General features: G+C 50.8%; 3 protein-coding genes across 5 annotated transcripts in view; 1 reads left to right on the plus strand and 2 right to left on the minus strand.

The window, feature by feature from the left end:
• Positions 1-1,621: 1,621 nt before the first annotated feature.
• TADA3 (transcriptional adaptor 3) lies at positions 1,622-16,282 on the minus strand. Of its 3 annotated transcripts, none has more exons than XM_032966399.2 (10): positions 16,101-16,282; positions 15,095-15,333; positions 13,906-14,039; positions 12,269-12,436; positions 11,008-11,113; positions 7,990-8,122; positions 7,760-7,869; positions 6,262-6,371; positions 5,297-5,482; positions 1,622-3,292 (listed from the first exon to the last, which is right to left on the minus strand). In XM_032966399.2, exons 2-10 carry the CDS (start codon positions 15,299-15,301, stop codon positions 3,100-3,102), a joined length of 1,347 nt encoding a protein of 448 aa, XP_032822290.2. In that variant the 5' UTR covers positions 15,302-15,333; positions 16,101-16,282; the 3' UTR covers positions 1,622-3,099. The 3 variants fall into 3 exon arrangements, with proteins under 3 accessions (XP_032822290.2, XP_032822287.2, XP_032822288.2); XM_032966396.2 differs by having other exon boundaries at positions 12,269-12,466; XM_032966397.2 differs by having other exon boundaries at positions 12,269-12,466; positions 16,153-16,277.
• Positions 16,283-18,275: 1,993 nt separating this feature from the next.
• On the plus strand, positions 18,276-27,053 carry ARPC4 (actin related protein 2/3 complex subunit 4). The gene is made up of 6 exons (XM_032966394.2): positions 18,276-18,380; positions 21,090-21,208; positions 23,325-23,436; positions 23,561-23,656; positions 24,961-25,131; positions 26,307-27,053. Exons 1-6 carry the CDS (start codon positions 18,378-18,380, stop codon positions 26,310-26,312), a joined length of 507 nt encoding a protein of 168 aa, XP_032822285.1. The 5' UTR covers positions 18,276-18,377; the 3' UTR covers positions 26,313-27,053.
• Positions 27,054-27,116: 63 nt separating this feature from the next.
• Positions 27,117-27,594, minus strand: part of LOC116949466 (prestin-like) — a 28,835-nt gene continuing 28,357 nt past the window's right edge. The window contains exon 16 of the mRNA XM_076071977.1: positions 27,117-27,280. Coding sequence (XP_075928092.1) covers positions 27,260-27,280 — 21 coding nt within the window. The 3' untranslated portion in view covers positions 27,117-27,259. The remainder of the gene's footprint in view (positions 27,281-27,594) is intronic.

Here is a 27,594-nt window from a genome sequence, read left to right on the forward strand (position 1 = left end):
TCGTTTGACTCGAAGTGTCAACGTTGTAGCGAGTTTACTCTCCGCCACACCGGTGGATGCTATACTAGTAACTGGGTGGTGGCAGGTGTTAACGACATTTACGCAAAGTAACCCAAAACAACCTTTTACGGATGAGATGTTAACGACCTCGCTTGGTATACAGGAGGTCGTGGATTTGAACCTGGGACCCCATGGCTCACAGCCCGGCACGTAGTTATTGTAAGCTCAGACAAGGTCATCACGTCACCTTTCTAAGTTAGCAAAAGTTCGTTTGGGGATTTGAACCCAGTTCACAAGCTTCAGTCGCAGCTGCGATATCCACTGTGCCACAAGCGATTGGTGGATGAAAATGCCCTGGGTTCTTAAAATGTTTATAATTTTACATAGCTGTATTTAAAATGAGAAAAAAGTCGAATTTGAACCGAGGACCCTATGAGATGTTGACTACCTCGCCTGGTAAACAGGTTATGGCTTCCATCCCAACCCCGACACCTGCTGTATATTTGGAGTTTGCGTGTTCTCCCCGTAGTCATGTGGATTTTTGTCCGGGTCCTCCGGTTGTTTTCCTCCACATTTGCATTTATAGAGTTTTGCCTGCAATAAAATCCCACCCGATAAAGCCACTTCGTTGAGCTGTCATTTGGGAAAGCCAAGTCGATTCTGAAAAAGAGCTACATAGCTCAGTGGGACTTACCTGGTAAAATAAAAAAAAGTTTAGTTTAATAGTTGTGTTTTTTAGAACTCACAGGGCCGAATGCTCACCACTTGGCCACCATGCGACCTGCATCTGATACCACGTAGACTTCGGAACGTCTAAACAGTAGCTGCCACGGTTTTTCATTTTTCACGGATGACTTTTGGCTCTTGGCCAAAACTGCTTCCAGGCACTAACTGCCAAAATGTAACAGCTTCTTGCACAATCCTGCAATGCAACAATCCATCCATCACGTGCGCATGGACTGATCCCATCGTTCCATCTCTTGGACATTTATGGGTGATTAATGTTGAATGATAAGAAAAGTGAGTCCAAAGGAGGTATTTTTTGGGTTAGATTACATAAATGTGTCGTTAAACCAGCCACCACCCAACACAGCCAGTTAAAAAAGTATATATTATATTCTTGGGTCTTTTGGTAAAGTCGCGGAGATAGGTTCAAAGAAAATAAACACAAATTTTCTTTGAACCTATCTACGTGACTTTACCGAAAGACCCAAGAATATAAAATCCTGCAGACACAAAAGCTTTTAAGTCAAGATTTAATATTATGTGTATATTGGACGCGAAAGCCTTCGTGTTAAAAATAAAAGTGAAGCTTGGGCAGGACACATTAGTAAGGCTTGAAGGGATGGTGGCCAGTGGTCAAGATTAACGATGGAGTGGCAGCCAAATGGGAGAACGATCCTCGCCCCAGAAAGTTTCTCACTCGTCCCGGAGACATTGATTCACACACGGTCACTTGTACACACACTCGACACACAACACATTCGCCTGTGTACGATCTCACCTAACGCACTCGTTCACACGACCTCCGACTGATAATACACCACACCACACTCTTCTACGAGGCCGAGCTGCAGCCGAATTTAAAACGGCACGTATTTGTGCGATTCACGACAAGCGCTTGGGATTTCAAAAATATTTATTAAGTGTTCAGCAACTCAACATTGCTCTTGTTTTAACTTGTCATGTGCAACTCACGTGGAGCAGAACCACAGAACCGCACTGACATAAACCACACACCAGGTACCAAAACTCAGGAACCAACCACACTCGCGGACACTAAATCACACAGACGAGTACAAACCGACCACAAATACCAACCACCCGGGTACTGACCACACGGTTATAAACCATACATTGGTCGCGACCACACTCAAAGTGAAGTACAAACCACACACATACACGAAGGTAGAAACCACTCACACAGAGGTACCGACCACACCGCACGCACACGCTACTTGTGGAGGACGAGGCGATACACGCGTGGCCCCGACGGCTCGCCAAATATCCACAACCGAACGCCTAACACCTGCGGAAAACCACAACCCTAAAACCTTCTTGCAAAACACTACCACTACCTCAATACACGGCACAGAACTACCCAGATACCCTAACCCCCTAAAACAGCACTAACCCTGTCCCGAACTCCTAGTGATGTTACCTGTGAGGTTAACGCCTGACCTTTTCTAATGCTGCGAGCACTAGCCGAGACTCTAAACCCTTAACACCAATACCAATGCTGTGTTTTCCACTACCGCTGGGAAGCATGCCGGTTTGTTAGCGAGCCGGGCAACTTGGCTCAGGCCGGATTCCCACGTTGGCTTCACCGGGCCCAGCTGACCTGCGTGCAAGGGCCTCTGCTTGGCTCGCTTTGTGAGCTGCACGCCGTCAGCCGGGCCCCGCCCTTGGAAACCAGCGGTGGCATCGCGGCTTCAACGAGGAAGCGAGAGGTGTGGTGAATCGCGCCCATCGCTGAAGTTAGTTTCGGGGCCGTGCACATCTAAAACACGGCTGAAAAGCATAAATCAAGATACTTACTTGGGAACTCCTAACACACACCAGGCCTGCATTATTTTTATCTGTCCTCTCTTCCCTCCCAGGCCTCAGGAGGGAATGGGATGTAATGATAGAGGCCTCCAGGACCATTCCTGGGCCAATGAGCCGGCTTCTTCGCAGTCGTGGAAACGCAGCAAACCGATTACCCAGCACCCTACCCACCGGGCGTGTAACGGTGCATCGGGTTCAAATCGATTCCTGTTCTCAAGATGCACACGTTATCTAAATCGTGCGCGAGAAGTCGCGACTTGCAAACTATACAGAGGACGCGGTCGCGTTACAAGTGTCGGCGAGTGGGGGGTAAATAAAACTGTACAAACGAAGCGGAGGAAACGCGAGAACGAGACGTTTAAAAACGAGACGAGAACTGACCGTTTAACGGAATCGCCAACCCGTCAAATCGAACGGCGACGCACGCGAGGATCGGCACGCGGCCGCTGTCGCTCCCACGCCCCCTCCCGGAAACAACGGTGCAGGCGCGAGCCCCGGAGGGCCGACGACGCGGCGATGGCCTCTCTCCCCCCGCCCAACCCGTTGCCGTCCTCACGCGTCCAGCAGCTTGAGGATGCTCTCCCTCTCCTTGAGCACCTTCCAGGCGTGCTCCTTCTCCTTCTTGGTGGGCGTCCGCTTCTTCTGCCGGGCGCCCATGATGCGCCGGTAGGCCTCCATCACCTCCGTGTCGGCCACGCGAGCGCGGGCGCGCAGCTCCTGACGCCGCATCTCCTCCCGCGCCATCCTGCGCGAGAAGACGCGTCACGGTACACGCTAACCCGAACCTCGGGGACAGAGAGACGCGTGTCCAGCGGTGGCGCATTCACCGCTTGTTGCGGGGATTGGCAGTTCAAGCCGCCCCGGCTGGCCTGGTTAATACCGCCGGTGTATTCACCGTAATAAAGGAGTAATACAACCCCCCTGGGTTTACGTCGGGGGATTGCGTCCCTGTAAATTTTGCGACGAAGAATATCAAAACGACGTCAATGGGAGCGGTTTACAGGGTAGCAGTACGGTGGTGGGGCAGGTGAAGGCTGAGAGGACGACGGATAACGAGTAAGGACAGACGATGCTGTCGGCGACGCGAGTTGCGTGGGGTTGAGGCAACGCAAATCGGGTAGCTGTGTTATTAACACAGCGACGATGTGCTTGCGAAATGATGTAAAAAGGGGGAAACGTAAATCGGAGTGTCACTGTGCAACGAAGAGCCTTGCTTAGCGATGGGACGTGAAGTCTCCCGTGATGTTATTTGACAAAAGCAGTAGGCCATGTGCGCTGGAGTCGTCGGTCCAAAAGTGCGAGATTAGAAAAGTTACACTGCAAATTTTACTTAAATTGGAACGACCACTAGAAACATCGCCCCCTGCTGGCAGACCGGTGCCGTGTTCAGGTTCGCACTGCACACGTTGGACAGCTGCCACTCGGCGTTTTGAGCTACGTTATAGGCGCAACGTAATTGTGAGGATTGTTATTATTTATCCGAATATTACTTAGACTTCCCCGTTCCGAGACGCCTGCGTAGTGTGGGTGTCCCCGTTCACCGCCGAATCTCGTAAATGCGCAAGCGGCCCGGCATCAATTTTATTTAGAGAGGCGTCATAGTAGCGCCGCTTTTTATAAAGACGTCGCGACTCACGGCGAAGAACCGTAGCGACGCGACCGTAACTTTACGATAGCTGCCGCCAAACTGTGCCACACACGCCCCTCCCGCATGGCCTTTTAACTTTGAATCCGTTTTGATGACGTACGTGACGTACGTGTACGTCGATCGGAGCAAAATCGGAAGAAAAACTGATGACGTACGTCATGGGAATGGGTAAGGGTTAACAGACTAAAAATTGTTTCCCAAGCTTGTAACACGTGCATTGAATTGTGCAATGCTGTTTTTCCCAAAATATATATACGACACACACAGTAGAGAACAAACAAGCGGAGGTTAATAAAAAAATATCACATTGACCGTCAAGACAAGTGCTTGGGCCTGGGCAGGACGAGTCGTGAGCTGGGCACGACGATAAGCGGCCGAGAACGTTGCCAGGGAAGGGAGGCAATGTGCCGGGGAGGACGTCCACCGCAGGGGCTAAGAGGAATGAAATCAACCCGATTGCCGGCGCGACGTTGGCCATCAAAGCGAAACACCACGAGAGAGATGGCGACGGACTTTGGGAGGTTCTCATCCAGCAGCGGACAGAGCGTGGTCCGATTGCGCGGATGATACGTCGCACGCAGTTAAGTTCACGTTGCCCATGCGATCATGAGAGGCGCGAGCCGTTCACCACGATGTTAAACAAAACCATTCATGAATTCATTTACGACTCTGAAATTGCGACAATTCATCAAATGTCCCAGTGGGATTAATCGATCCGCTCGGGTGGGGATGGGCAATCTGGTGAGGTGGCTTTAGCGGTAGAGCGAGCGGCTCACTACGGGAAGGTCGCCAGGGGTTTACTCGGCCAATTATCCCTCCGAGGGCCCTATAAAACAGGTGCCACTTTGTGGGAAAGTCAAACAGTTGGTTTGTTCTACGGACAAACACTCGTCCCCGCCATTGAAATGTGGAATTTCTACCACTGGCTCAGAGTTGTAAGCAGGAGATGTATGTATGTATGTTGAACTTCTTTCGCACCGTACGTAGCCAATCGTGCTAATCGGAGGTGTGGGGGGGGGGAAGGACAACAAACTAAACACAAAAAGCAGTTTGAGATGAGCACCAATGCATCAATGCTCATTTGAGTAAGCAGGACCTCACCGCAGGAGGTCCTGCTTGCGTGCGCGGTTGTGCGCGGTGACGGCGCGCAGCTCGGCCTGCCGCTTGCGCAGCTCGGCCAGAACCTCGTCCTCGGAGTCCTCCCCGCCGCGGCCCTCCGAGTCCAGCAGCCCCTGCGCCAGCAGCTCCTCCCGGATGCGCGCCTCCAGCGACTTGGTGTGCGGCACGCTGAGGTGGGCGAACGCGCGCACACGCACGCACACGCACGCACAAGTCCCAAAGCACGACCGACACGTGAGGTCCTGCACACGGGTACGGCGCTCGCGGGCGCACGTTACAAAGGCAAAGGTCCCCTGGGATAGACATGAACAGACTGTTGGTTCTGGCGGAGAGAGATGTTTAGTTTAACACGTAGGCTTTCATGACCAATATTATCTGTAAGAAATTTTTTCGGGTTAGATCGCGTAAATATAAATGTGTCGTTAAACCTGCCACCACCCAGCACAGCCAATTAGTGAGGTTTGTTACGTAAACAAGGGGATCAAGGTAATTTTAAATGTTGTAGATACTCTCAAACACACTAGTAACTCATTGGCGAGATTTTAACGACCCCGCTCAGTACACAGGAGGTCGTGGGTTCTATCACGACCCTGACGCCTGCTGTATATTTGGAGTTTTCCCGTGGTCATGTGGATTTTTCTCCGGGTACTCCAGTTTCTCCCTAACATTTACAAACGTGCATCTGGAGTATTTGGCTGCTATAAATATCCACATGACAAGCCACTTCGCTGAGCTTTTATTTGTGGCCTGGTCGCTTCTGCAAAAGAGCTACACAGCTCAGTGGACCTTACCTGCCAAAATACAAAAAATAGTTTAAATAGGTTAACCACTCGCCATTGTTGCTTACGGGTCTCCTCCACAGAGGCCGATCTTGACACTGCTGGTAACCAGTCTATCAAACAAACATGGACCGATACAGATCCTCACACACACACACACACGTCTACCTGAAGGGCTTGGCTTGGCTGCGGGGGGATGTGGCCGCCCCATCCCCTTCACTGGCCTTGCTGGCCAGTTCCGGGATCGGAGACTCCTCCATGGGTGAGATGATGTTCTCCTGCAAGGCGGACACCGTCGTTACAACCAGCAGAGCCTTGTGTGTGTGCTAAGCAACAATGCCATTTATTTTTTTTACCTGGGAAAGCCTTGACGAATCCTGAGACTCTGTTTAGGAGGGTCCTACTACTTTAGGTCCTTTGACCAATTCCATAAATGGCAAGTTTTGCATACTTGAGAGAACCAGCGTCCCACGGTAACCACAGGCAGACAAGGGAGTAATATTCAAAACGGCCCTAGGGATTTGAGAACCCACTGCTGTATTGTCACTTTGTGTGGCCATCCGGCGAATAACTATGAGTCTTGACTCCATTGGCACTATGAGATGTACTGCATCATGGGAGGCAGGCCAAAAACCAGAGGCGGCCAACCTGTAAAAGGCCAAGAGCCAAAGAGTACCCATGAGTTCTGCAAAGAGCCAAGTGTATATATATACATATAATATATACATATATATGTATATATATACATATATATGTATATGTGTACAGATAGTCCCCGAGTTACGATGCTCCGACTTACGACATTTCGATCTTACGATGGCGATAGCGATACGACAAAATTGTTAAATATTTTAACTTTCGCGCGGCAGGCAAACACAGCAGAGGACGAGGTACGATGCTGTACGTTGGGACGCTGCAGGGATGTACGCGTCTCCCGCCCTGTGTGGTGATGCCTCACTCTCACCAGCGGTCGACGGAGTTAAGTTGTCTCGGTGTTAGCGCGTGTATTTTTTTCTGTGTTTTTTGTGTTTCAAAGCATGTTAAAAGTTTTTATAGCAGATAGGATTGTTTCCTGAAAAAAACTCTATTAAATTGCAGCTCATATAGGTAGGCTAAGAATTTACCTTGTTTTTTTACTTTACATTTTACTGTGCAATATAGCATTGTAATGAATAAATACATACAGTATATAGTTTATACAGTACGGTACTGTAAATTGCTGTTTTGCTAAATTATCACCATTCTTTAAGACTCCTTGGTAGGCTAGGCCATCTTCGACTTGCGATATTTTTGACTTACGATGGGGTCGTCGTAACGCATCTCTGCATATGTAATGACAGTTTTCGGCAGACATTCATAATTATTTGCTACCACTGTGATAGTACGTTCTACGTTATGCCCCTTCGATAGAGCCATATGTGGGTGCACTGCTGGCTGTAAACAATAAATGACGGTGATGATGATGAACACACTATCGGCAGGAAGGGCCACAGTGAAGAACGTTGCTTTTTGCCCTGCACGTAGCACCCACGGCCGTCGACGGCACATCCACGCCCGAGCAATCGGGTCGCACGACCGAATCGCCTGCTTACAATGTGGACGTCGTCTCTGGTAGCAGGCAACCAAGAAGCACAACCAATTGCTCAGGGGTGGACCCGGCCATTACCTCCACGAGGGCCTGCACCAGGCGCTGGGTGAGCGGCCCAAAGGGGCACGCGTCCTCCGGCTGCTCGTTCTGCGTCCCCGCATCGTTACGCCGCATCAGGTTGTCCACCTCTGCACACGCACGCACAGTTCCTGCCGCGCTCCGGAAAAACGTCCGCACTGAGAATCCGACGGTGGCTGTGGCCACACACCTTTAAAAAATGTGCGCTTCTGGTGCCAATGATCCCTGACCTGTGTTTCCCAGGGTGCCTTGGGTCCCCTTCTTCCTGTCGGCCGCGCTTGCAGGGCGAGAGCCGTCCCTCTGCTCCTCCTGCAGGTCCTCCTGCGCCCAGCGCTGGCAGTAGTGTTTGCCCAGCGGGGGGACCTGCGCTCCAACACACACACACACACACCAAAAACACACTGACATGAGCCCCCAACACGTTACATGAGCTCCAACTAGAATACCAACAAACTCCACACACACTCTGATATGAAACTAAATATTTTTATTTTAGATTTGAAGCTTTTGTGACTGCAAGGATTCATACTCTTTGTTTTTTTCAGTAAAGTCACGTAGGTGACTTTACCGTCAAGGACACTGTACTATCTCCTGACGATATCCTCGTCAGCTTTGATGTGGTCTCGCTGTTCACCAAGGTCCCAGTGCCTGACACCTTAACAATAATTGAAAATCTGGTCCAATATGGACTGAACCCTGAATTACCTGCGCTGGTTAGGCACTGCCTCACCAACACTTACTTTACCTAGAATGGTACCTTCTACAAACAAAATGATACCCCGATGGGTTCTCCCTTGTCACCAGTGATAGCCAATGTTTTCATGGAGAAATGTGAATCAGACGCCATCCAGACATCCACCCTTCGTCCTTCCCTGTGGAAGAGATATGCGGATGACACTTTCGTCATTTGGCCACATGGCCTCCCAGCTTTGAACCATTTCCTAGACCACATAAATTCCAGACACCCATCCATCAAATTCACTATGGAAGTGGAGAAAGATGGCAAGCTGCCATTCTTGGATGTTCTGTTTGAGAGGAGGACGGATGGCTCTTTGGGTCATTCTGTTTACAGAAAGTCCACCCACACAGATTCATACTTGAAGCCTGATTCCCACCACCACCCGGCTCAAAAGAACCCTCTCATCAAAACATTATACCATAGGGCTCATTGCATTTCTGACCAACACCACCTGACCAGTGAATTAAAACATGTACATCTGGCCCTCAAGAGGAACGGATACTCTGACCGTACCATCCGCCAAGCTGTTTCTCCCACCATACAGAAACAACCGCCTGATACTCCGATCAAAACCATCACACTGCCATACATAGCAGGCGTTACCAAAAATATTTCCAAAATTCTAAACAAACACAATATCCAGGTCCGGTTCAATAGAATACACAAAATCCGGGATCTTATCCCATCCGTAAAGGATGTCATTCCTGACTTCCAGTACCCCGGTGTTTACAAAACTGAGTTGTACCTGTGGTGACTGCTATATCGGGGAGAAGAAACGACATATTTCTGACCGAATTCGTGAGCACAAATCAGATTTGAAACACGGCAGAACGAATTCTTCGGCCGTGCCTGATCATTGTTTCAACACAGCAGGTTATCATGACATTAATTTCTCTGATACCAAAGTACTATGCAAACCTCCCGGTTATTACCAAAGATTTGTCCATGAAGCCATCCAAATATACAAACATAGACACAACTTCAACCGAGAGGATGGTTTCAAATTGAGCAACTTTTGGAAAGATGTCATCAACCAAGTTAAACGTTAGCTGGGTTATAATTATACAGCTGTTTCCGTTTACACCAGGATGGTGCCTGCGCTCGTGCAGCACGCCATCGGCCTCCCCCCGAACCCCCTGCAGTAAAAAGGGTGTTGTACTCGCTTTCTTGCAGTGCACCACCGCTCCCCCCGAACCCCCTGCAGCATAACAAAAGGTGGGTTTTACCCGCTATCTTGCAGTGCACCACCGCTCCTCCCGAACCCCATGCAGCATAGCAAAAGGTGGGTTTTACCCGCTTTCTTTCAGTGCACCACCGCTCCCCCCGAACCCCCTGCAGCATAACAAAAGGCAGCTTAACTTAGCCCTCCCCTCCCCACCCACGTCCCTTCCTGGCTCTTCCCCCCCCACCCTTAACCTGTACATAATCTCGGGTATTCCAGAGCTGTTCATTTGTGGATACAGCGAATTTTGCTGTGTCTGTTCCACCTGAAGACGGAAGCTTGTGTTGCCTCCGAAACATCGTGATTTAATTTAGTTGTTTTATTTTATTTTACCTACGTGACTTTACCGAAAAAACCAAAGAGTATTTTTATTTTACCAGCTAAGGCCCACTAAGCTATATAACTCTTTTCAGAAACGACCTGGCCTCACACAATAGCTCAATGAAGTGGGTAATCATGTGGAAATTTATAGCAGCCAAATACTCTGAACGCATGTTTCTAAATGTAGATGGAAAAACCGGAAGACTCGGATAAAAATCCACACGACCACGGGGAGAATATGCAAACTCCATAGACACAGGCGTCAGGATCGGGATCGGACCCACGACCATCTGTATACCAGGGGAGGCAGTTAACTTCTCGCCCCCGTGTATGCATATGAGCCCCAAATACAATCCCAACACAGATCCTGAGACCCCAATAACAGTCCTTTTCTACGAAGCAGGAGTGATGTCACCACAGCGCTCATGCAAGGCGAGCTGCACGTAAAGCGTCAGAGGATCATTGGTAGGTCACAGGACAGACCCGTGTGTTATTGGCTGACTGACATGACTGGCACCAAGTGTGCTCCCAACTGCGCTACCTTGCAACGTTTTAGCGGCCCAGAACTCTGCCCGTTGTTATTGCTGGAGGGCGACTGCCTCCAAGTGTCCAGTGGCATCCTTCACGAGCCTCCTCCACAGAGGGCGATCTTGACACTGCTGGCATCGGTCGGCGGCAAGTTCACTCAGCTCCACATCCGGCTGTACCAGATCAGCCCATTTCTCCCTCTATCCATCTAAACGAAAGCTGCTGGGGCAAGTGGTGGCTGGCATGGGCTACATGACCCAGCTAAAATAAGAACCCCCCCCCCCATTAAAGCCGAAACAGGCTGCTGGGGCAAGTGCTGCTAGCGAGCACCTACGACGGTCCAGCCAACACACACGTGCATTGAGCAACGCACGGAGATGGGGGGGGGGGGTAGCGCCTGTGACCGCCCGCCAGGGCGACTCCTGGGTGAGAGTTCACCTTGTAGTATTCGGCCTCATCCTCCGGAACCTTGAGCAGCTCCTCCAGGACTCGGATCTCCTCGGCCGTGATGTCGGCACAGTACGGCTCTACCGACGCCCAGAAGCTGTGCATCACGCGCAAAATACAAAGATTCCCCTGTATAGCGTTAACAAACTGGTGGGCCAAGTGCTGTTAGCGAGCACCCTATTAAAGACCATACAGCAAGCAAACAGGTGGGTGGCCAGCACTACGCCTGGCTGCTATCGTCTCCCCAATGCTGATGCTTACACAAGGCACCAGGAACCAATTTAAGGCTAGATCGCCCTGGGGGAGGCCCAGAACGAGTTGAAGTATTTATCAAGTTGCAATGTTACATAGGTCACCGGGTTTGTAGTGCAGTGAGCTAAAAGTCTGTTGACAGGGAAAGAGTCTTCGTTTTATTTTGTTGTGCGCACTTGAGAGTATATACGGGTGTCCCCGTGTGTAAGCATGTGTGTCGGCAAACACGTTCATATTTGCGCACGCGTGCATATATGGCCGTGTACGTGTGTAATTGTGCAAGTATGCATTCATAATAAAGGTTTTTGGGTTAGATCGCGTTTATTTATAAATGTGTCGTAACCCTCCACCACCCGACACGGCCAATCAGCAAAGAAAAGTGTCACGTTGACAAAAGACAAATAATTCACTACTTCAGCCCACCGGTGTGTTGAAGAGTTAATCCACATTTATAAATAAACGCGATCTAACCCAAAAACCTTTATTATGAATAATATTGGTCGCGAAAGCCTACGTGTTAAACCAAGTATGCATGTGCGTGCATGTATGTATATGTGAGCGTGAGCCTACATTTGTTTGTGCGCGCATACGTTCGTGAAATTGTGCATCAGTTTAACACATGGTAGGCTTTTGCGACCAATATCCATAATAAAGGTTTTTTTGGGTTAGATCACGTAAATATGAATGTGTCGTTAAACCTGCCACCACCCGACACGGCCAATGAGTAAGGGTTGTCACGTAAACAAAAACGTGCCAATTTGTCACGAGTTCAGCACACCGGTGTGTTGGTGTGTGTGTGCATTTTGGCATGTGTGTGCGTGTGCTTCGGGCGTGTGTAAATGTGTGGGTTTAAAATGTGTGGATTTTTGTGCGCGCCATAGCATGCACGTATGCGTGTGCACGCGTGCGGGCATCTTGCGAGTACGCATGTGCGTGCTACGTGGGTGCATACACGGGCGTGTCCGTGCTGCGCGTGCTACGCGCTCCGTGCGCATGCTACCGGCTGGGCGCGTCGTTCTTGGGCGCCCGGGGCTCGTCCATCACGTCGTCTGGGAACTCGTACTCCTGGAACTTGGGCTGGAGGTTCTTGGTCTTGGGCCGCCCGGGCCCATGGCCCCCACCGCCTCCCCCCGTCCCGTGGGCGCCCCCGGCCCCCGCCGAGCCATGCCTGCGACCCGCACCGACGGTCTCGGCGTCGCTACCGGCACCACGCCGCCCCACCACCAGCCGCTTTAGCGTCAGCAAACGACGGAAGGCCGAACCTCCGAGGGGAGCCAGAGGTTGAGCCAGGCTCGTCCCACATTTCCGGTGACTTTGTGTTCCCAAAAACATCCTCGCGGTGTTGAATGAAACAAACTACTTTGAAGGGCGTATTTTGTCTGAGGTGCGAGCACGTGCAGGCCAATTTCTGGTCAAAAACTTTGAATGAGATTTGTACATCCATCTCTGGCCAAGCGGCGTTCGAAGGAATCGACGGGAAGATAATATTTATTCAGATAAATGCAGATGATGTTTAAAACCAGGCCACCGAACAGAGGGAAAGATCAGAAAAGCCGATTGTTGTACCGAACTTCTACGATGCTCCCTGCGCCTCCACCAAACAGCACTGGCCAGCATGGGGAAGTATGGTCAAATTACCCCCACAACCCGTGTGGAGTGAGGAGGCCCTCAGCCAGCAGTGGAAAAATGGGCTGGACAGTCTGTTCTGTTCCCCTATAACACGGTAGTTCCGTTCCTGAAGAGCACCGCGTTATGGGAAAATCGCGTCATAATAAATATACAATATAGGGCGTAAAGCAGTCAACAATAACACGTGAGATGCGTATGCAGGCCAAACAAAGATTGAGGCACGTGGGTAGCATCTAGAAGCATCCCAATGCCTTGTGTGATCACGCTACGATGAAGCAGCTGAACAGCTGCTTACTCCTCCTCGCGTGACGTAGTTCCATTCTCTCGATCACGTTATATCCAATTCACATCCGCGGCACAACAAAAAAATGTGTTCCCTAACATATTCATGGCGTTATATCCAATTAGCGTTATGATAACAACACGCTTAACAGGACAACAGACTGTACGTGTACACTGGAGGCATTGAGAGGTTGTCAAGGAAAACCTGGGTCAGAAACTTCAAGAAAGTGCCGCAAAACACGAGTAAAATCTAGGGGATAAGTTGTGGATGAAAACAATTTGGATTTTGGGATATTTAAAGACAATTTCACATCTCTTTTGGGGTTTTCAGATCTATTACATTTTCTACTCGTGCTAACACAAGCGAGGTCACCCACCGCGCCCGTGAAGTCGCGTTTGGTAGGAGACACACACGCGCTCGCAAGCGAGATGGCGTCAACCCCTTATGAGTGCCTACCTTATTACATACCAATTCATAATGTATTGGTCAACTCGTGCCCTTATAAATCTCAACGTTCATCCTACAAAGTCCCATCACAAGGGAGAAACACAAACGAAGGCACTTTTTTTTGTCCATATTGAAACGGCTGTACGCTGTATGGAACTCAAAACTCAATTTTCCTGTACAAGAATAAGGGTAAACGGTATGGGTTGACAGGTATGATTATTGTGTGTAGTTTCGAAGACCGGCTGGCTGGCAGTAAGGTCCCCCCCCCAAACACTCACCCATGGCCCCCCTTGCTGTCCGGCTTCTGTTTCTTGGGTTTGCTGCCTCCGTGCTTGCCTGTCGAGGACGCCACATGCTCGGCCGCCTTCGTGAACTTCTTATCACCCTTACGATCCTGCCAGTCGGTCAGGATCTGTGCGGCACCACAACAGAGGGGCAAGGGCAAGGGAGGGGTCATGGTCATGGTGCCATACCTTTAAAGCCCTTAAGAATGCCTACCTCTTCTTTGGTTCTTTCGGTAAAGTCACGTAGAATGAGAATAAAATAATAAATTAATAAAATAACACAATAAAATTCTCACGACGTTTCGGCCACAACACAAGCGGCTTTCATCAGCTGAAGGGACGAGACTGTCTGGAGGACAGCGCTTTATTATTTTATTCTCATTCTACGTGACTTTACCGAAAGAACCAAAGAAGATGAATCCTTGCAGTCACGAAAGCTTTAAATCGAAAAATGCCTACCTCATTACAGACCAATTCAGCCCTTATTGGTCACCCCATGCCCTTATAAATCTCAACGTTCATCCTACAGTCTCATCACAAGGGAGATACACAAACAAATCGACAAACAAAAAATGCCCGTATTGAAACGGCTGTACGCCGTATGGACCTGAAGACTCCCTGTACAAGAATACAGGTAAACCGTATGGGTTGACAGGTATGCAAATGCATTCGTGGCTCAAACACGCGTGAAAGATCCCCTTAACCAGCCGCGCCTCGCGACCCCTCATCACCTGGGTCTCTCATGCCCTCACCTGCACCTCATTTGGACCACCAGCTCACTCATCATCATCCCCTCATCTGATCACACCCCTCTCCTCACTCCCATCTGTCGTCTGCTCACCCCATGTCTCTGCTTACCCTTTATTCACCGGGGTCTCAGTCCGTTAGTAGCTCCCCTCACCCCTCCACTCTCCCCCTCCTCTCTCCTTACTTGGGATCTCTCCCTTCACATATCCTATCCCACTGCTGGATTTCTATTCTTCTGACCCCTGAACTCTCAACCCTCTCCTCACCTGGATCTCTCCTCCGCTCATCCAATCACTCCGCTCACCCCTCCACTCTCTCCTCGCCTGGGATCTCCTCCTCCTCCTCTGCTCATCCCATCTCTCGCTCCCCAGCCAAGTTCCACCCCATCACCTCCACCACCACCGACCACCCTCAAAGCCCACCACCACCACCACACCTGGATCTCCGTCTCGAGGTTACGCAGGCGGCGTGACGCCGCTGCAAGCAGAGTCTCGAGCTCGAGCTGCAGCGTGTCCAGCTCCTCGGGACCCACGCCGTCCTCGGCCGGGCGGCTCAGCACGGCCGTGTAGCGCGGGCACTGGCGCGTGTGCTCCACGGCGCGGAAATCGTGGAACTCCAGCGGGCACTCCTTGAGCTCGCTCATGGCGACCACGGTTCCCCGCCCGTCACGCACGCCTTCAAGAGACGCCACAAACAACAGAATCTTTGTACTGTACCGGAGGAATCCGATGATCAATGAAGGTTTTTTTTCCGACAGATGTCCAGACGGCGCACTTAAAACACCGGTTCCCACACACATAGCACAACACTCACAAGTCTCAGAAAACTCACTCAGTTCACACACCACAGCATGGCTCACCAAGCCCAGACTTTGCTCACTGGGATTCCAACGCCACAAGGCGGTCACCGAGACCCAGGGCCCACGCTCACCCAAATCCCAACCCCACACGGCGGTCACCGAGACCCAGGGCCCACGCTCACCCAGATCCCAAACCCACAAGGCAGTCACCGAGACCCAGGGCCCACGCTCACACAGATCCCAACTCCACACGATGGTCACTGGGACCCAGGGCCCACGCTCACCCAGATCCCAACCCCACACGGCGGTCACCGAAACCCAGGGCCCACGCTCACCCAGATCCCAACCCCACACGATGGTCACTGAGACCCAGGGCCCACGCTCACCCAGATCCCAACCCCACACGATGGTCACTGAGACCCAGGGCCCACGCTCACCCAGAGCCCAACGCCACACGATGGTCACTGAGACCCAGGGCCCACGCTCACCCAGATCCCAACCCCACACGATGGTTACTGAGACCCAGGGCCCACGCTCACCCAGACCCCAACTCCACACGATGGTCACTGAGACCCAGGGCCCGGCATTCACCCAGAACCCAATGCCACAAGGCGGTAACCGAGACCCAAGGCCCAGCACTCACCCAGATCCCAAGCCCACAAGGCGGTCTCACGGACCCAGGGCCCGGCACTCACGCGGCCCGCAGTCCCCACTGCTCGCGGTCCCCTCTCGCTCGGCCTCTCGGCCGCTTTCTTTCCGCGCGCGCCACAGCCAATCGCAGCCGCCTCCGCGCGTCACGTGCCGCCCATTGAGCCAACCGAACGTGGGTTTTGTTAATCCGTATTACATTTTCAAATACGCGGTTTGGTCGTGCCGCCGGTCACGCGGTGCGGTTGGACCAATAGCGTTCACGACTGGAGGCGGTTTACGCCTTATACGGGGTATGTTTTTAAATTTCAGGTGTTCCCCATTACACACATAGGGGAAACGCGTAAAGTAAAGTGTGCTTCTTTATATTCTTAGTTCTTTCGGTAAAGTCACGTTGAAGGGAAACAACAAAATAATAAAGTATATATAAAACAATACAAAATTCTCACGACGTTTCGACCATAACACAAACGGTCGTCTTCAGGTGTGTTGGTTTGCATACATTTATTTTTAAACGGTGTGCTTCTTTATATTCTTGGTTCTTTCGGTAAAGTCACGTAGAAGGGAAACAATAAAGTAATACAAACATAAAACAATAAAATTATCACGACGTTTCGACTGCAACACAAGCAATCATCAGGTGTGAAAACCACAAGAAAATTTGAATTCTTTAATTACAAATATATATTCTTAGCTCTTTCGGTAAAGTCACGTGACTTTACCGAAAGAGCTAAGAATATGAATGACTGCAGTCACGAAAGCTTTAAATCAAAATACAAATAGATAATTGCTCTTTTAACGCCATCGCTGTACAACTACATGGTTTACAGTTAATTTACAAGAGTAAATCAGAAGTCACCAGATAGACGTGTCTGAATTCAGCGAGAGATTCGTTCATGAGGCCATTCACATATACAAGCACAGAGACAATTTTAACCGAGAAGATGGATTCTGGCTTAGTAACCATTGGAAAGATGTTTTAAACCATTTATGTTCTTAATTAATTGTATTTTATGATGACCTTCAGACCGCAGCTCTTTCGCTGGCATTGACTCTTAATACCTCTCACACCACGGTTAATGGTATGGTTTACAACATGGAGTATAATAGCGCCTCGCAGCTGTCTCTCTCCCCCTCCTCTGTTCCGACAATGGATGAACTCGTCCGTCTGAACGGGGCTCGTAGCTGTCCGTGGTGCTAAAGTTGAGGGTAAGAATCCACCCATTTTTTCGCCATATAGCATTGTGATATATAACGACTTATTGTTGGTAGCTTAGCTGATTGGAGAATATAGAGTTTATTGATAACATTGAGGTAATTTATATTTTAGTATTTTTTATTGGTTCACTATATAGTATTCATTATATATTGTATTGTATACCCAGTTACTGTGAACAGCTCAGATGTGTAGGCCTTGACTTCAACATAGCCATTTGTGTGACCAGTCACTAGCTAATCACTCATTTATTTCAATGCTAAATTCGCCTAGTTATTTCAATGCTAAATTCTCCTGTTTGATTTGTACTAAGTGCCTCGGTGAATGTGTATGCTCTGACTTTAACATAGCTATTTCTGTGACCAGTTACAAGCTAATCACTCAGCTATTTCAATGCTAAATTCTATGCTAATTCCTTTGTCAGGGGGTGCCTCTGCGGATGTGTATGCTTTAACTTAGCTATTTCAATACTAAATTATATGCTAATTCCTTTGTCAAGGGGTGCCTCTGCGGATGTGTATGCTTTAACTTTTAACATAGCCATTTCTGTGACCAGTCACAAGCTAATCACTCAGCCATTTCAATGCTAAATTATATGCTAATTCCTTTGTCAAGGCGCTTTGTTTCCTCTCACACAGCTTAAAGGTCGTGATCTGAACGTGGCTTTTTCACTCCAGCACTGTCCTACCAGACAGCTTCGTCCCTTCACCTGATGAAGGCCGCTTGTGTTGTGGCCGAAACGTCGTGAGAATATTATTGTTATTTTATTTTGTCAATTAATTATTTTATTCTCATTCTACGTGACTTTACCGAAAGAACCAAAGAAGATGAATCATTGCAGTCACGAAAGCTTTAAATCGAAATTTAACTGTTGGTAACTGTAGGAATATATAAAAATATGTAGGGATTTGTAACCCCCCCCCCCCGCCGCCTGGGCTAAGTGGTTCGGCCCGTGCCTCGTGGGGGGGGGCAGCGTCAATCAGGGCGGGGCGTCAATCAGGGCGGGGCGCGCATGCGCAGTGAGCGCGGCGGCACGCGAGGAGACGGAACGCAGCCATGGTGAGGGCGCGGCGGGGCGCGGCGGGGCCGCTTCGGGTCGCTTGGTAGACGATCACTCGCCCCCGATTGGGGCTATGGTCACCGGTCACGGCCCGGGTCTCTCAAACGTTGGGCTCGGTGGCGAATTGGCGGAGTGTTGCGTCCTCGTGCCCGGAGTCGAGCGGTGGGAGCGGCGCTCGGGCGCGGTCGCGATTTCGCTTCCGCGTTCCGCTGCGTTCACTCGAGGAGCGCGGCACCAGTGGTGGTGCTGTGGTACACTACGCGTGTGGTGGTGCTGTGGTACACTACGAGTGTGGTGGTCGTGCTGTGGTACACTACGAGTGTGGTGGTTCTGTGGTACACTACGAGTGTGGTGGTGCTGTGGTACACTACGAGTGTGGTGGTGCTGTGGTACACTACGAGTGTGGTGGTGGTGCTGTGGTACACTACGAGTGTGGTGGTGGTGCTGTGGTACACTACGAGTGTGGTGGTGATGTGGTGCACTACGAGTGTGGTGGTGATGTGGTGCACTACGAGTGTGGTGGTGCTGTGGTACACTACGAGTGTGGTGGTGCTGTGGCACACTACGAGTGTGGTGGTGCTGTGGTACACTACGAGTGTGGTGGTGCTGTGGCACACTACGAGTGTGGTGGTGGTACTGTGGTACACTACGAGTGTGGTGGTGCTGTGGCACACTACGATGTGGTAGTGCTGTGGTGCACTACGAGCGTGGTAGTGGTGCTGTGGTGCACTACGAGTGTGGTAGTGCTGTGGTGCACTACGAGTGTGGTGGTGCTGTGGTAGTCCACCCGGGGCCATGCCCCTGTAATCAAGCGCCCGCTACATCGCCCCGGGTAGCCGCTAGACCCGAGGCGGCGCGTGATTCGTAGACGCGGCGATTGTGGGTCTCCAGTACAGTACCGGATGTCGGTGTTCCGGAGTAGGGAATATACTAATTGGTTCTTTCGGTAAAGTCACGTAGGTAGAAATAAAATCAAACGAAAACACGTTAGGAAATATGTTCCGAGTCATTGCTGCCTCTGACCACATCGCCAGTGCGTAATCGGAAACTGAGAGAGATTAGAGCTTGGTTGGGTCGTGCTTGCAATTCCATACCTGTCAACCCCTTATCAGTGCCCTACCTTATAACAGACCAACTCAGACTTGATTGGTCACCCCGTGCCCTTATAAGTCTCAACGTTCATCCTACAAAGTCCCATCACAAGAGAGAAACACAAGCAAATAGACAAAAATAAATATATATTGCCCGTATTGAAACAGCTGTACGCCATATGGACCTGAAAACGAAATTTCCCTGTACAAGAATGCGAGTAAACCATAGTATGGGTTGACAGGTTTACAATTCAGCCCGTTATTCCTCCGGGGGTCGATAAAACTCGCCACCCAGTATCAGGGAATGTAATATTTTCATAACTCGTTTTTTACGTGTTCAGTGCTGTGGAACGGATGACCACCAAATTGTAACAAGCAGCCGCTGCTGCTATCGGTGGCCCTTTGGGGGCTTTCAAGATCTGCAGTGGCCAGCGCATCAAAACAACCCTCTTGGTTTAAGTTAGTTTTATGTAACCAGGTGAGAAGGCGAACAAGAGACGCGAGATGAGTCTCATTTGCAAGAGTGATCCCGGAGGCATTAGTCTGATGATTTTAGCAAATTGCTGAATCCCATTTGAGCAATGTGTGGGCGATTTTGGAATTTGTCAAATTTGTACACGTTAGATATTTAACTCTTACGATTGGCATCAGGCGGTGTGGGTTGGTGGGGGTCTTTAACGTCCAATGTGAAGCGTCCTGCTCCGGCTATTATTCCCACAGTATTAATCAGGTCGACCGTTGCATTCAAAACTACTACCAACCTCTGTAACAAGCAGCGAACGCCTATTGCCACAAGGCCATGCCACCGGCCCCCGCGCTACTCTACGATACAGTACTTATTTAAAACCATCTGAGAGCCAGCTGAGCGGTGAAGTCAATGATTGCATTGTACGTCTTACGATGCGCACATGCCCACGTTCTCCCTAGCCTTTAAATCTGCACTGACCGACAATGGTGGGGGGGGGGGAAGTATGGTCAAATAACCCGTACCGTGCGGCACGCCGCGTCGAGGAGGCTGTCCATGTGTGTACTGTAAACGAGACGGTATTTTGAAAATGCACACACATTTGTCAAAAAACAGTGTGTCCTTCAAAGTAATAAACAGCAGTAGGTGACGTGTCAAGCATTGGCCCTGCACAGCACATAGGCCACAGGTAGTGTCTCACCTCTCCCCGTCGCCAAATAGAGATATACATATTCCTTTTAAGGCAGTGTTATTCCCTTGCTGATTTTGTCAAGGAGTGCACGGACCATCACGCAAACTCCAGAATCATCCCTGGATAACACGGCGAACAAAGACGGTGGTCACTGCATCGCGCGGCGCTTTCGGATGCCCTTATTCAGCAGTCTGGAATGGTCTTCCGATATAAGGAAGCCACTGGAGCTAAGCACTTTTTAAAATCTACATTGAAAACTAATTTATTTAGAACTGCTTTTTGTGTTTAGTTTGTTATCCTTCCCCCGCACCTCCAATTAGCAAACTTGGGAGGACCCTCGTAAAATAAGAGTCATGAGTCTCAGTGAGGCTGTCCTGACTGAAATAAAATTACATAATAGTCAACAGCGCTTTCCACCTGTGTGCGTGTGCACCCCTGTGCGTGCGTGTACGTGGTACAGACGGCGACTCTGCGGCCCTACCTGAATGCGGTGCGCGCCACGCTACAGGCCACACTCTGCCTGGAGAACTTCTCCTCGCAGGTCGTGGAGCGGCACAACAAGCCCGAGGTGGAAGTGAGGTACGTGGTCCCTCCTGCTCCCTCCCTCCTTTCTGCTCCCTCCTCCCTCCGGTTTCCTCATGCTCCCTCCCTCCACCTGCTCTTCTTCCACCTGGACTGCAAGCCGCAGCACACTAAGCTCAATTAATTTATTGAAACAACGTTAAATTTTGATTTAAAGCTTTCGTGACTGCAGGGATTCATGTTCTTGGTTCTTTCGGTAAAGTCACGTGAGAAATGTATTGTTTTATATTTTTATTATTTTATTGTTTGCCTTCTACGTGACTTTACCGAAAGAACCAAGAATATGAAACAACGTTGTAAGAGGCAGTGCTGTAAGAGGAATGCCTGCACTGAGGTGGCTATGCTGAGATGACTATTTTAGTGGCTGTACTCAGGTGGCTATGCTGAGGTGGTCAGACTGAGAAGGCTATGCCGAGGTAACTGGACTGAGGTGGCTAAACGAAGAAATATAATTTGAACATTAATATTATTAAATAGGAGCTGGGAATGGGTACATACAAAATAAACACGATTCAGGATATCTTATTTAGGCATGTAGTTCATAAATACATGGATTAGAGAACACACGCAGCTTACTGATATCATCCAAACTTTTAATAAAGGGTAAGTGGATATGGGCAGGATGTGTCATGGCTAAAAAGGATGGTGATGGACAGCGGTGAATGACGGAGTGGCTGTCCCGGCATGGATTCATCCACCGAGGAGATGGGAGTGATGAAATCCTTTCGTGTGCACACGATGGATGGATTTATCATCTTTGCGGGATCGTGAGAGGCAGCAACGGCTTGGGGAGAGGATTTCATCCAGCAGTAGATTGAGCACGACTGACGATGAGTTCGGATGTGCAGAGGTTTTTAGTCGGCAAAATAAAGCGGGTCAAGGAAAAGAGGTCGCGTCCAAATTAGAAATCATTTGCCAACATGAGGGGACGATCGCTTTCGGCCGTGGCTCTCGTCACCAGACGGGGAAGAGACTTGGCCAGAAATCGGAATGGCCGGAGAGAGTCTGCGAGTCGTCTAGCGAGTTGCCTGCGTGCTCCGACTTGTCATTGTTACCAAGGCGCTCGGTCACACGATCGGGACGCGCGGTCGTGATAACTTCGACTTGGGCCCGCCGCCAGCGTCGCGACAAGCGGTGGCGCTTGGCGCAGGTGAAACGCGCAGCGTCGCACCGCCCAGTCCGCCCCGCATCGACCCCCGAGAGCCCGGGAAGCCAGTTGCGCGTTGCAAGCTAAAATAATATTTTATTCTACGTTCAGACCACTGTATATTCTATTCAAGTAACAAATAAGCGGGTAGTTCCACTACCTGGTCACCAGGGAAGGCCCACTGAGCTACTTATATATTTTTCAGACGTGACCTGGTCACAAATGATTGCATAACGAAGTGAGTTCTCACATGTAAATGTATAGCAGCCAAATACTCAAAACGCCTCTTGATTCTAATTGTGGAGGGAAAAACCGAACGATCCGGATAACAATCCACGGGGAGAGAGACATGCAAACTCAATATATACAGTAGGCTTCAGGGTCTGGATCGAACCCACAACCTCCTGTATATCAGGCGAGAGAGTTAACATCTCGCCACCGCAGAGCTGCTGATCATGGACGAACTGTCGTGTACACAAGTATACTGCTGGTGGTCAGAAGTGGCGAGGGGAGTTAGGAGAATCACACCGTTGTGTTAACTGACCTCGTGCTGGCCATCAGACCCTACAGCTCCCAAAATTCAGACAACACAGAACGGTAAATACAGGGAAAGCCCAGCAACGTTGCTCAGCGGGGAGAAACAGCAGCTCCACAATCTAGGTTTCACCTCCTGGTTGGAGGTTGACTTGGCCCATCATCCTTCGGGAGGGGGGTCTATAAAATAGCTACCACTTTGTGCGGAAGTCAACCGTGGTTGTCCTGTGGGAGAGACTCGCCCCCGCTATACGAATGTGGAATTTCCACCAGTAGCTCAGGGCTGTGAAGTGGAGATGAGCACCAATGGCTCCATGTTCATTTGAGGAGCGGGAAATCACCCGTAGGCAGGTGATGGCACTTTGCCGAAACACACCACGTGTGGCCTCACGCGCGTTTTTACGGCCGCCTTCCCCGTGCTGCCTCGAGCAGGAGCGGCAAGGAGCTGCTGCTGCAGCCCGTGATGATCAGCCGCAACGAGAAAGAGAAGGTCCTCATCGAGGGCTCCATCAACTCCGTGCGCATCAGCATCTCCGTGAAGCAGGTACCGCTCGGACGCCTGCACGCACGCACCCGGCCCGCGTTGGCCTCGTGTTAAAGTGCGCACCCCATGTGCCGTGCGGGCCCTGACACGCACCTTGCCCTTGCCCCCCCACCGCTCTCCCCAGGCCGATGAGATCGAGAAGATTTTGTGCCACAAGTTCATGCGCTTCATGATGATGCGGGCGGAGAACTTCTTCATTCTGCGGCGCAAACCTGTGGAGGTATAACCCCTCACCGCTCGTCGCCCCTTCACCGCTCGCCCCCCCGCCCTCACCTCACCTCTCCTCGCCCTCAAACACACGTCTCAGCTTCCTCACCCCTCTCCAAATCCTCTAAACTAACTAAACTAAACTTTTTATTTTACCAGGTAAGGCCCCTACTGAAATATGTAGCTCTTTTTCAGAAACAATCCTGGCCATCACAAGTGATTGCTCGGCGAAAGTGGCTTGTCGTCGCATGGGAATTTACAGCAGCCAAATACTCGAAAAGCATGACGTTGATTGTAAAATGTGGAGGGGAAAAACCGGAGGACCCGGTAAAAAATCCACGCGACCGCGGGGAGAGAGAGGGAGAGACACGCAAACTCCAAATATATACAGCAGCAGGCGTCACGGTCGGGATAAAACCCGCGACCCTCTGCATACCCGGAGAGGTAGTTAACATCTCCTAGCCACCATGGCGCCCTCCTCACCCCTCTAACCCTACACCCTCCCTGCCTAACCTCTTAACCCTCACTCTAGTCCTCACACTTCATCCCCCTGTGTCACCCTTTCCTCTTAATTCCTCAACCTTATCCCCGTGTCTCACCTATCCACCTGTGGCATAGGGGTATGTGTGTGTGTGTCTGTATTTGCAGCTCGTTAGAGATTGAGCTGGTAGTGCGTGGTGTCACGGAGTGTTAGTGGTGTGTGTGTCGTGTTTATGGCGGAGTGCACACACAACGGTGCGTGTGGTTGTGTGCGACCGACGCGAATTTGCTGCTCCGACGAGCACCGAGGCGGCGCTCGCATCCTGCATAAAGCCCCATGACCAGTGCTGGCAATTCCACATTTCTACGGTGGGGCTGAGACTGTATCGGACAACCGCTGTTGACTTCCCCACGTAATCGGTACTCGTTTGCAGTCAAGCCGCAGTTCCTCCATGACTTGAAAACTCGCATCCGTTTCCCCATTTTCTTAAGGAACCAAAACCTTGGACCATCGTTATTTTATAATAACTATCGGCCTAAATCAATGCTGCCATTTTTTTAAGCAAAAAATAACTCGTTGACAGACTACAGATGCGGGAACATCTGTACTCTGGAAGACTTGTTGAGAATCAACCGGTCTGGAATTCGTCCCCCCCTTTATAGCACTGAGACAGTGTGCCGTGTGCCATGTGCAGTGTAACGGATATGGTGTACGGTGTGCCCTGTGCGGTGTACGGTGTGCCCTGTGCAATGTGCCGTGTGCGTTGTACACTGTGCTACGCCTGCTACATCGAAAACGGCCTCTTTCCCCCCCCCCCTTTTGTGGGCGCTGCGCAGGGCTACGACATCAGCTTCCTCATCACCAACTTCCACACGGAGCAGATGTACAAGCACAAGCTGGTGGACTTCCTCATCAACTTCATGGAGGAGATCGACAAAGAGATCAGCGAGATGAAGCTGTCCGTCAATGCCCGCGCTCGCATAGTGGCCGAGGAGTTCCTAAAAAACGTGAGGCTATCACCGAGACTCCTCATCGAGACTCACCATCACAGAGACTCATCACTGAGACTCACCATCACAGAGACTCATCACTGAGACTTGCCATCACAGAGACTCATCACTGAGACTCGCCATCACAGAGACTCCTCACTGAGACTCACCATCACAGACTCATCACTGAGACTCACCATCACAGAGACTCATCACTGAGACTCACCATCACAGAGACTCATCACTGAGACTCACCATCACAGAGACTCATCACTGAGACTCACCATCACAGAGACTCATCACTGAGACTCACCATCACAGAGACTCATCACTGAGACTCATCACTGAGACTCACCATCACAGAGACTCATCACTGAGACTCACCATCACAGAGACTCATCACTGAGACTCACCATCACAGAGACTCCTCACTGAGACTCACCATCACAGAGACTCATCACTGAGACTCACCATCACAGACTCCTCACTGAGACTCACCATCACAGAGACTCATCACTGAGACTCACCATCACAGAGACTCCTCACTGAGACTCACCATCACAGAGACTCATCACTGAGACTCACCATCACAGAGACTCCTCACTGAGACTCATCACCGAGACTCCTCACCATCACAGAGACTCATCACTTAGACTCACCATCACTGAGACTCACCATCACAGAGACTCACCATCACAGAGACTCATCACCGAAACTCCTCACCATCACAGAGACTCATCACTTAGACTCACCATCACAGAGAGTCATCACTGAGACTCACCATCACAGAGACTCCTCACCGAGACTCACCATCACAGAGACTCATCACTGAGACTCACCATCACAGACTCCTCACTGAGACTCACCATCACAGAGACTCATCACTGAGACTCGCCATCACAGAGACTCCTCACTGAGACTCGCCATCACAGCTACTCATCACTGAGACTCGCTATCACAGAGACTCCTCACTGAGACCGTCACTGAGACTCCTCACAGAGAGACTCCCTGAAACGCCCTCACCCATTACCGAGGGCTCGCTCGCTACCGTCAGTCACTCGGCACTCGAGACCCAGGCACCGCCGTCACTCACTCAGGGTCCTCTGGGTGCTCATTTAGAAGCTGGCTGCTGCTGAGAGGTTGCGGATGAAATTCCGTGGTGGTGGTGACGCCTCCTGTCTTTGTCGTTACAGTTCTAGGCTGAGACGGCGGGAGCCCTGCAAGACGTGCCCAGCCGAGGACAACCGCCCCCCCCCCCCCAGCTTGCGTCCACACGGCGCAACCCGGCCCCGGTCCCTCTAGCGGCGTGCTGCCACCTCCACGGATTTGTTTTTGTACAAAGAAATTGTTGGCAGTGGGCTCGCTTGTAAACGACGTGTGATTCGGATGATGTCAGTGACGATGCATATTCATTCATGAGCCGTTAACCAGCCACGCTTTTGAGAACCATTTCCATCCCCGGCTTATTTTTGTATGTGCCTCCTCTTCCTCCTCGCCTGGCAGGGCCGAGCGCATGCTGATGTGCACCTGGGGGAGGGGGGCGGTGGTCACGCCGCTAGGGTTTTTATTGACAGCTCAGTGGGGGCGGTCTAACGAGCCTGATGGAAAGACAGCGTCAATAAAAGCAATAACACCCTCTCGGCGCACAGCCCTCCTTGAACCCTAATCGTGATGCCCCCGCCTCCCCCCCCCCCCACAGATTCTATTCTCAGAATGTATTCTCAGATTGTATTCTCGCCGTTCGTTCACTGGGGCAGCGGCGCGACCTCCCAGCGGTGGAGAGCGTGTTCGCTGCCCTTAAGATGCCCCGGCGTAAAGCACAGAGGGGAGCGGCGGTGTGTGGGGGGGGACACGGGCGGGCGGTGGGGGTCTGGGCCCAAGTGAGTGCCGTAAGTTTTGTCACTGGAGCATCCGAATAAAAACGACCGCAGCTCGCCGAACCCATGTGTGATGTGCTCTTGCTCGAGGGAGACAAAAAAAAAATGTGATTCGACCGACCATCATAGGTTTTTTTGTTTTTTTAAAGCAGTCCTTTATTATTTCTAAGTCTATGCTAACGGGGCGCCGGGCGGGTTGGCGAGCAAGGATGCAGCAGCTCCTCGCGGCTGGTCGGGTGGATCTCGCGCTCCTCCGCGCCACCCGCGGCTCACCCCAGCTCTGTGTGCACCTGTGGGCAGGGGACCAAGGGGAAAAGCGTGGGCGGTCGAGGTGAAAGAGTCGGTGAATGGGAAAGCACGGGTGGGTGAGGAGTTGAGTGAGTGAGCGGCTCGGCGGGTGGATGAGTCGTTGGGTGGAAGCGAGCAGAGGTGGGTGGGCTCGTGCAAGGCAGTGGTTGGAAGTGAACGGATTTGTGGGTGAGCGGGTGGGTGGGTTACCGGTAGGTGGGTTGGTCAAAGTGAGCGGGTGAAAGTCTGCAATTAGGTGCGTGGGAAAAAGAAGCAAGTTGGCGATAGAATCCCTGGCATGGCTGACGGTGTGGGG

This window comes from Petromyzon marinus, chromosome 36 (assembly GCF_048934315.1).
Source record: "Petromyzon marinus isolate PM22_M1 ecotype Great Lakes invasive population chromosome 36, UKy_Petmar_22M1.pri1.0, whole genome shotgun sequence".
Taxonomy (NCBI): Eukaryota; Metazoa; Chordata; class Hyperoartia; order Petromyzontiformes; family Petromyzontidae; genus Petromyzon; species Petromyzon marinus.